Source organism: Eriocheir sinensis, unplaced genomic scaffold, assembly GCF_024679095.1.
Source record: "Eriocheir sinensis breed Jianghai 21 unplaced genomic scaffold, ASM2467909v1 Scaffold1402, whole genome shotgun sequence".
NCBI lineage: Eukaryota > Metazoa > Arthropoda > Malacostraca > Decapoda > Varunidae > Eriocheir > Eriocheir sinensis.
In genome coordinates this window covers 65,970-75,655 of record NW_026110743.1, presented here as the reverse complement: position 1 = coordinate 75,655, position 9,686 = coordinate 65,970, and the positions used below count along the sequence as shown (strand labels likewise).

Here is a 9,686-nt window from a genome sequence, read left to right as displayed (position 1 = left end):
TTGCTTCCAAAGGCCAAGTGGCTCGTAGTTCTAGTCGCTTTCGGCTCTCACAGCAACTATTTCCAGAGAACACAGAGGAGATTACTTGGGTTTTCGTAGGTGTTTTTTTTTTTTTTTTTATTCGTTTTGCCTATGGCACCGGGAAGCATTCTTGGTGGGCCATGGTGGTCGGCCCCAGTCCGTAATGACGCAGGGAATTGTTTATAGTGGCGCCATCTTGCTTGGCTCTTGCTGCTACCCCTTGGAGCTCATCTTTGAGTCTCTTTTAGAGAGACTCTAGAGTCCGGATTGATAGGCGGCCTTCAGGACAGCATGTGGGTAGTCTTAGGCCACTCGGCGATGACTGTAAAATTGCCAGCTTGGTTGTAGCAGCGGGCGTGACAAACTTGCGTCCTCCTGGACCCCGCGCCCGAACGCTGACCACTCAGCCACCGCCTCCCCATGGTGCAAAGCCTTGTTAAACTATCAGTAGGCTCATAAAACTACCCATGGAAATACTAACACAACCTCTACAAAAACCTTATCTTATATGTGTGTTTAAAGCCCGCAACGTTTAAGAGTATGGGCCAGTGAGGGACAGCCTTATGCCAGCGCGGACACCTTGGCAGCACTTTAGGTTTTTCATTGGTCGGGTTCTCATGAGTGTTTTAGCGTTAATGGTGCAGAAGCCTTGTCAAACTAACACTAGGCTCATAAAACTACACATGGCAATGCTAACAGATCCTCAAGGAAAGTGTTACCAAATGTTTAAGAGAATGACGGGCCAGTGAGGGAAGACCTAATGCACGCGCGGACACCTTGGGATCACTTTAGGCCCCTTTCAGACGTATCGACTTTACGCCGTCCGCCGTCCACGGCACGACGTCGTTCTCTCAAATAACCATGGATGTCTATGGACGCCTTCACACGTGTCGACCGACGCCGTGAACGACTTGGCGCCGTGGACGGCCGCCGTTGTCACAACGGCGCCCATTTGGAAATGGCACGGCGTTGCGCCGTCGACGGCGTGAAATGTACACAGGTCTCTATGGACTTGTTCAAACGTGTCGACGTTCCGCCGTCTGAAGTGGACGGCGCGAGTAGCGTGTCACACCACTTCAGTCGTTTCCTGACCACAGACGTGTTTATAGTATTGCTCACCATTGATAATGGAAGACGTTGATGTAGACGTTGAATTGTTGATTAGCCTGGTTGAAGAGAGGCCTGTTCTCTGGGACAAAAGCCTTGAAGCATATAAGTCCAAGACTGAAACCACTGCAGCATGGAGGGAAGTCTGCAATCATCTGAACCCGGGCTTTGAGTCTATGAGTGACGATGCAAAGAACAAATATGGTGAGTACATGAACTTTTCATATTAATGTCTAGTGTGCAAGGTATGTCTTGTGTTGATCAAGATAATGTTTGTTTGTGTTAATGTGTTCTATGTTTGTTTATGATTCCTTTGTGCTTCCATTCGTAGATGTGTGTGTGTGTGTGTGTGTGTGTGTGAAATTTTTTCAGGTGGTTGTTACCTCACCCCAATTTATTCTGTTGTACAGTAGCAGCTTGTCCACCCCACTACAGAATATATTGAATACAGAAACAAAATTCATGTACATATTTATTATTTATTTATACATGTTTTTATTCCCAAACTCTATGCTCCAACTAAAAAAAATGTTCATATGGCTGGTGATTCATATATAATGAAAATATTAGTTATACTGATACATAAGTATGAAGACATACATGCGATCACATGCTTAGGTATACAATAAATACTACCTTAGTATACAGTCACAATCAGCTAAGTCTTGTATAATGTAACAGGCTAACAGGTTACACCTATACATCATCATTGTCTTCTTTACATTTTCCACTGCCACGCAACTGACCCTTCTTGTGTCATAAAGTACTCAGCAAAAGCTTTGCGGATATCATTACCAGATTTGTTTCCGCGTTCACCCTCCATGTATGGAACGGCATTAAATCCTTCGATTGTGAGTGTGTCTTCGAAGTTGTAACCATCTCGCTCTCTCACAAAATTGTGCAGTACACAACATGCCTGTACAATTTTCATACTCAGTTCCACTGACACATTGAGTGGCCTATGGAATACTCTCCATTTATTAGACAATATCCCAAATGAGCATTCTACGTACCTCCTTGCTCTACTCAACCGGTAGTTGAAAACTCTTTTTTGCTGATCCATAATTTTCCCTGAGTAAGGTCGCATAAGATTCATGTGAATACCAAATCCTTCGTCTCCAACAAACACATATGGAGTGCAACCTGGTATAGACTCAGACAAGGGCTTTGGCTTGGGGATAGGGAGATCATTGTTAGCAATGTCTCTCCAAAGCTGTGTCTCCTTAAACAATGATGAATCACAGTCTTTCCCATAAGCACCAATGTTCACGAACACAAATCTATACTCACTATCAGCCACGGCCAGCAATACCATTGAGTAGAAGTCCTTGTAGTTCCAAAACAAAGACCCGCTGTCACATGGCTTAATGATCCTGATGTGTTTGCCATCCACTGCCCCTATACAATGTGGAAATTGAGTTTTCCTATGGAAGCCAGCAGCAATGCCCTCCAGCCTTTCCTCTGATAGTGGTGGTATACATTCGTGATTCAGGGTCACCCATATGTTGCCACAAACCTCTTGCACAATCGAAGAGATGGTCGACACACCCATTCGATAACTATAGTGTAGATCCGTAAAAGTGTTGCCACTTGCCAGGTATCTGAAAAGATAAGCAATATTACTGTGTAAAACACTGAACCAACAACAGGAAAAAAAATAGATAGAAATTTTGATTAAGCATGGTCACTATTAAAGTTTACTGTTTTTTTTTCTTTCTAGGCAAGATGATAAGTACAAAATGGACTAACATCAGAGACCGGTACATCAAATATCTAAAGAAGCTTGAAGATGAAAAAAAAACAGGATCCAAAGCAAAATCAATTAGAAAATACATATATAGTGACAACATGTCATTCCTGCAGAAGAATACCAAGAGGAAGGAGACAGTTTCAAGTGCTGTAGAAGAAGAAGAGCATGAAGAGATAAGCCGCGACATACCCACACTCTCCGACCCTCAACCCTCAACATCAACTCAGGGAAAAGGTAAAAGACAGAAAACGCTTGTGACAGATATAGAAAAGTCTATTTTTAAAAAACTACAGGAGCCAGAGGATCGTCATGTTAGTTTTTTTAAAGGTATTTTACCCTCACTGCAGAAGTTTGATGACACTGAAACATTAGAATTCCAAAGTGGAGTAATAAAAATTATTCAGAGTATTCACCGATCTCGACAAACTCCCAAGGGTCCTGTATGGCCTGTTCCGAGTGAGCATGCCATTCAACCATCTCCACATATGCATTTTTATTATCCTGATCATGTGAAACACACACACACACACACACACACTGGCGTTACTCACCCGCACATCCACCTAATGTGGGAAATAGTTCCCCTGCTACTCAGCCTGGTATCACTGTGCCTCCAACTACAGCCTATTCTACACCTCTTCATTCACCACATTCAGTACAGTCAAGCACCTCTGCTTATATTGGTGAGCATTCACAATTTTCTGATTTGGATTTTGCTCTAGAAAATTAGTACCCATTGGATGTATGGCATACATAAAATTGAGTTTATGTAAACATCATAATTGATTTTCAGGAAAGTTATTTTCGTAATAATTTACATTTTTTGTAATTAGGGTGCTTTCTACATACCAAATTAAATAATAGGAAAAATAAACATGTAGGCTACTTCTTATTTTGCATTGTTTATGTTCTCTGTATTTCAAAATAAATACTAAAATAAGACTGATACATTTCTTACCTTAATGTAACAGCAAGTCTTTCTGTTGGTGAAATGGCGTCTCTCATCCTGGAATTTTGATGGCAAAGTAGAGGACTCAACCTGTTGAGGAGCTCATCGAATGATTCTTTGCTCATTCTGAAGTAGTTGAAAAACTTTTTTGTATCTCTTCTGAGTTCCTCATACAGTGTGACAAAAGCTCCAACCACTGGTCTGGCAACATTGATATTATGAACCCACTTTCTGCTGTGTGAACGTTGTTTTTTTCTTTTTAAATATAAGTAATATAGGTAGAGCAGGTGGTCCTGTGTGTCCATGATGAAAGAATGGAGGCAACTGGCAGGTGGACGGCACAGGCCGTGCCGTTGTGTCAACGGCGCCCGCCGTCGACACCACGGCGCTCTCTCTGGAATGCACGGCGCTGGGTCCTAGACGGCGGACGGCGTAAAGTCGATACGTCTGAAAGGGGCCTTTGGGGCAGCCCGCGGCGCTGCAATCTTTGTTTACGGCCACCCGGGGGTTGATGGGTCGGGGTGTCGGCGCGGCGGACACTCCAACCCATCGCCGTGCTGTAGTCAGTAGTCCGGACGGTGACTTTAACTAACAGACTGCGGGACTTTGGTGGTCAAGGGAGTTGTGGTTGTTGTTGTTGTTTTTGTTGTTGTTGTTGTTTTTGTTGTTGTTGTTGTTGTTGTTGTTGTTGTTGTTGTTGTTGTTGTTGTAAATGTAGTTGTTGTGTATATCTACCTGTCTGTCTATGTGTGTGTGGGAGAGAGGGAGGGTCCTTGTGTGTGTGTGTGTGTGTGTGTGTGTGTGTGTGTGTGTGTGTGTGTGTGTGTGTGTGCAGGTTTTATAATAATGAACTAACTTTGCCTCGCATCTTAACACGAGTTTAAAAATAGACTATTAAAGACGCGAGCTAATACTTCTTAAGAGGTAAAACTTCCTAAAGACTCTTCCATAGGCGAGACGAGGACACGTGTGAAGGCGCTGCTCATGCCCGCTCAGGAATATTATAAGAAAAAACATTTTGAAACAGCAAACATCACGTTACGACGGTGTATTTATCTTATTTTATTTATGTTTATTTATATATTTTTGTTTTTTCTCATTTTCTATTTATTATTTTTTATCGTTTTTAGTTTCTACTTTTATTTTATCTTATATATCTATTTATTTATTATTTTTTTATTGTTTTTATTCTTATCTATTTTATTTATTTACTTTATTTTTATTTCTTTTTTTCTTTTTTTCTTTTCTTTTTTTCTTTTATTCTATTTTTTTTATTTATGTATTTTTTTCTTCTGTTGTTCATTTTTGTTGTTGTAATTTACGCAAGAAAGGCCGCGCCATAATCCTTCCTCCGCCGTGCCCGGGGAAGGTAGAAGCGAAAGTACAATCGCCATAAGCCACTTAGTCTCGCTGTGTGTTGTGCCGGGCCGGCGGTGTGCTGCGTGGCGGCGGACGAAGTAATAACGGCGGCGGGGAGGCAGCCTTGCAGCGAGCGGCTAATAAGTGTTGGTAAGGTAAAGTTGGGAGCATACGCTATAGCTGCGCGTGGCGGCTGTGCTCATCTCAGTCCCGTTGGCCCTTTGAGCGTGTGGTGGGAGAGAACCATTAACCCGACACAGGCCAGCGTGATGTCCAGGTCACCACAGTTTACCTTCCCAGAGGGTCTCCATTTGACATTTATCGACCAACCCGAAAGGGATGATGATCTGGGTAGACTGCACGCCGACAGTCCAGGCCGGGATTCGAACCCAGGCCCGCAGATTCTTAGTCACGTGGATTTATGAAGAGGAACGGAGTGAAGCAAGGCAGGAGATATGTAAAACAAGAAACCCTTAATTAATAGTAGTAAATTGGCGTCATTTTTAAAATAAAGAAGACAGGACTAAAAAAGAGGAGCATCATTTCGAACTCTGAGGTTTAGTAACTTTTTCACCGTGGATTTACCAAGAGGAACGGAATGAAACGGAACAGGACGTATACAGGACAAGAAATCCTAATTGATTGTAGTAAATTGACGTTTAAAAACTAAGAAGAAAAGGATAAAATAAAGCCTTGCCATGACTTAGAATTCAGAGGTTTCATATTTTTTCATCAAGAATCAAGATATTCGTATATGGAATTTCAAGAAGTCCTTAAAATATAGTAGTTAACTGACGTCCTCTTATACATTAAAGAGGGCAGGACTTAAAAATAGGAGCATGATTTCAAATTCCACGGTTTAATAATTTTCATCGTGGAGTTATGAGGAGGAAAGGAATGGCCCAGGAACAAGAAACACATACAGCCCCAAAACGCTTCTAATTCCCCGTATTAAATGGACGTTTCATCTGTGACTCGATTTCCAACTCCAAGTAAAAATAAGTACCCGCGCCCTGTGACCAGCGAGTGTAATTCGTGGCTCCGGTTTTTACGTCCCTTTGTGTGACACGCGGCGACACTTTTCCCTTTGATGTGACGGCCGCGTCTGTGTCTCTATCTGGCGGCCGGGCCTGTGGTCGGTGCTGTCAGACGCTTCCTCCTCTCACATCAACAATTTCCAAAGGTCAGGGAGGGGATCAATCGGGTTCTAATAAGTGTTTTTAGGTTCACGGTACAGAAGAAGTGTCAAACTACTGCCGGGGACATAAAACTACCCCAGGAAATGGCCAAAGCTCATACGAAAGCCTTGTCAAATATGTGTTTTAGAGTATGGTTCTGTGTCTCCATCTAGCGGTGATATCTGGTGGCCGAGGTGGAGTTGGCGTCGCCCTGGTGTGTGTGTGTGTGTGTGTGTGTGTGTGTGTGTGTGTGAAGTTCAAGGTGCAGCAGTTGTATGGATTTTGTATTAAAGTGTACCAAACCAGGTTAATGACACACACACACACACACACACACACACACACACACACACACACACACACACACACCAGAAGCCAGGCACGCGTGATGTTCGGGAAATGTTCTAATCGTGTTCGCATCTTGTCGGAGGTTGGAGTCTGTCACCCGGCTTGTTCAGAATAGCTCCCGACAAGTCTGCTAACAGGTTCACAGCGACTGAACTTAGCTTCAACAAGTTTCCGACGTGGAGACACACAGGAGGAGGAGGAGGAGGAGGAGGAGGACGTGGTGGTGGTGGTGGTGGTAGTGGAGGTAGAGAAAGAGAAGGAGGTGGAGAAGAAAAAAAGAAGATAGGAAAAGAAAAGAAGGAGAAGGAGGGGGAGAAGAAGAAGAAGAAGAAGAAGAAGAAGAAGAACACACACACACACACACACACACACACACACACACACACACACACACACACACACACACACACACACACACACACACTCAGATAGATATAGATAGATAGATAGACAGATTATTGACCTCTGTAAGCAGGTATGTGTGTGTGTGTGTGTATTACACAATTCTTCAACTGACTTAACTAACTTAGCTTAATCCTTACTAACTAACTTAATACAATAAACACACACACACACACACACACACACACACACACACACACACACACACACACACACACACACACACACACACACACACACACACACACACACACACACACACCTGACTAAGTTGTATGATTAATTATGGCGATAAGATTATGTATCATGTATTGTGTGTATGGTTATGTGTCTGTTATTTTATTATTGGTGCTTCCATCTCTCATGATAACGTACATTTGAAGGGGGAAAACATGTTGGAACACGTTTTAATCACCTGTCATTTGTCTTTCCAGGTGAGTGATGGAAGGTGTGAGGGCGTGGAGGCAGCGGGTGTGGGTAAGTGTTAACGATGTGCTGTGCTGTTGCCCTAGAGGAGGAGGAGGAGGAGGAGGAGGAGGAGGAGGAGGAGGAGGAGGAGGAGGAGGAGGAGTTGGAGGAGGAAGAGGAAAAGGAAAAGGAAGAGGAAAAGGAAGAGGAAGAAGAAGAAGAAGAGAAAAGGAGGAAGAGGACATAAGTAGGAGATTATTAAACGCTTTTCGTGTGTGTGTGTGTGTGTGTGTGTGTGTGTGTGTGTGTATGTGTGTGTGTGTGTGTGTGTGTGTGTGTGTTTCTGCTCACACCTTTTCCCAGCTTCAAAACTTTCCCAAATTTCAACTTTTTTTCTGTTTTTTCGGCGCCGAACAAAAGATTGATATCACCAAAACTTTCCCTCACTGTCAGCGCCTTCGTGTTTTCTCTTTTCCTTCGCATTTTGTCTTTTCCTTAACTCAATTTGAGGGTCGCCACACTTGCCCTGACCTCACCTGACCTGACCTCACCCTCATCTCCGTTCTTGGCTCAGAGTTTTCCCGGCAAGAATAATATAGACGAATCGAAGCATCTCCTTTTCTCTCTCTCCCTTACCGCGCGAATTTACTCTGCCCGTTATTAAAAATCTTCAACATCAACTTTTCAAGCCTGACCCTTCCGGCGCCGTACCTTGCAAGTCCCCGATCAAACCTTTCCGGCTGTACGTATCAAACATCGTTTTTCTCGTGCTGGAAATTGGTTATACACACCCGTAACCTCAGAAGAAGCTTCCTATCTTTTAACAATGGGCAGCAGTGATATCATTCTGTCATTCGTCCGCAGTGAATGACTTTAAACGAGCACACCGCGAAGTGTAGCGGTCGATGCTTGTTAGTAGTGATAGAGCTCTTATCCCTTTGTGTGTGTGTGGCCTTGTGTGCTCATGGAAAGCCTTAGCAAGCAGACCATCAGGACAGAAGCACTATACTCTAGGGGCATCGGCAAGAACTCAACCAGCGCTGCAAAACATTGAAGAACGAAACTCAAAAGATATCTGTAGCCTTATTAGCTGGTGCTTTAAGGGAAGGCGGGAAAGGTAACACTAGTATATTCAGTTTACCTTGACAAAAACTCCTTCACCGCTGACAAAAACAAAAACAAAAGAATCAAAAGAATTCTTCACACATGATTAGTTTTTATGGGCGAAGGTTCGGAAGGATGGAAAATACAGGGTCTCCTAAGGGTGAATTTTTCCGCACGAGACTCGGGGAGGCAGAGTCTTCCCTTGTGATGGAGGCGACAAGGCTGCCTTCTGGGTGCAGGCGAGGCGGGAAAGATGGGGTAAGAAGTTTGAAGTATTTTGGCGAGGCGCCGGAGATCACCAGGAGAGTTAGAAACGGTAAGGTGCTGACACTCCTTGTTCTGGAGAGTTTGGAGAGTGTCCAAAAGTAGATTGGGCTCGATTTTGGGGAGAAATATTCTGGAGTTACTGATTGTTTTAACTGCCTTTCTTTTATTGGTATATACTTGTAAGGAAAGTTGTATTGATTTTTCTTTTTTAGCTACTAAATATACGCTCTTAATATAATGGAGCTCATACGCCTGTACTAGACGCTCAGCTGTGAATGCTCTGCCCAGAAAGAACAGTGTGTGATATGGAACAGTGGCCAGTAAATTAATGAGGTGCTGGCAAGTTGAGTACGGCGTTATCTCTGAACTGCCTTTCTTTTATGGGTTACCAGGGATTTGGTCCACTGTGACGCCGGCTTAAAACCGGCGTCACACTGGACCAAATCTGGCGAGCACGAACTATTGCTGGCAGCTTTGGCTCGCGGGATGAGCCATCCCGCTAGCTTTTGCTCCTGCGTGTAGCTCGCCGCCTGGACGGGGAGCAGCTCGGCGAGCCGCGAGCAGGCAGTCAAATGAGCTCTTTGGTGCACCGATATGTGAATAATATATATTGCCTAGTGTATTGGATCCGTATACCCATGATATTGCATAACTTATTCACATACTCGTTTGATGTTTGATGGTGTTTGTAATATTTTATTATATTGTAAAAACTAATGTTGTTTTTTATTTTGATTTCTGGATCCCTAACCAAGACCAAGCCCGCCCAGCTGAAGTAAACACTCGCCATGGT

At 43.5% G+C, this 9,686-nt stretch overlaps 1 protein-coding gene across 1 annotated transcript; it reads left to right on the top strand.

The window, feature by feature from the left end:
- Window positions 1-808: 808 nt before the first annotated feature.
- On the top strand, window positions 809-7,602 carry LOC126989999 (uncharacterized). The gene is made up of 3 exons (XM_050848586.1): window positions 809-1,332; window positions 2,849-3,318; window positions 7,549-7,602. The coding sequence occupies exons 1-3, from the start codon at window positions 1,149-1,151 to the stop codon at window positions 7,600-7,602; spliced, it is 708 nt and encodes a 235-aa protein (XP_050704543.1). The 5' UTR covers window positions 809-1,148.
- Window positions 7,603-9,686: the final 2,084 nt, after the last annotated feature.

What these genes read in the sequence shown, in the direction of transcription:
- LOC126989999 (XM_050848586.1), top strand. Translation starts at nt 1,149, where the DNA reads ATGGAAGACGTTGATGTAGACGTTGAATTGTTGATTAGCCTGGTTGAA. An exon ending in CGATGCAAAGAACAAATATG is followed by an intron (nt 1,333 to 2,848) that starts GTGAGTACATGA and finishes TTTTCTTTCTAG; the next exon opens with GCAAGATGATAAGTACAAAA. An exon ending in GACAAACTCCCAAGGGTCCT is followed by an intron (nt 3,319 to 7,548) that starts GTATGGCCTGTT and finishes TTGTCTTTCCAG; the next exon opens with GTGAGTGATGGAAGGTGTGA.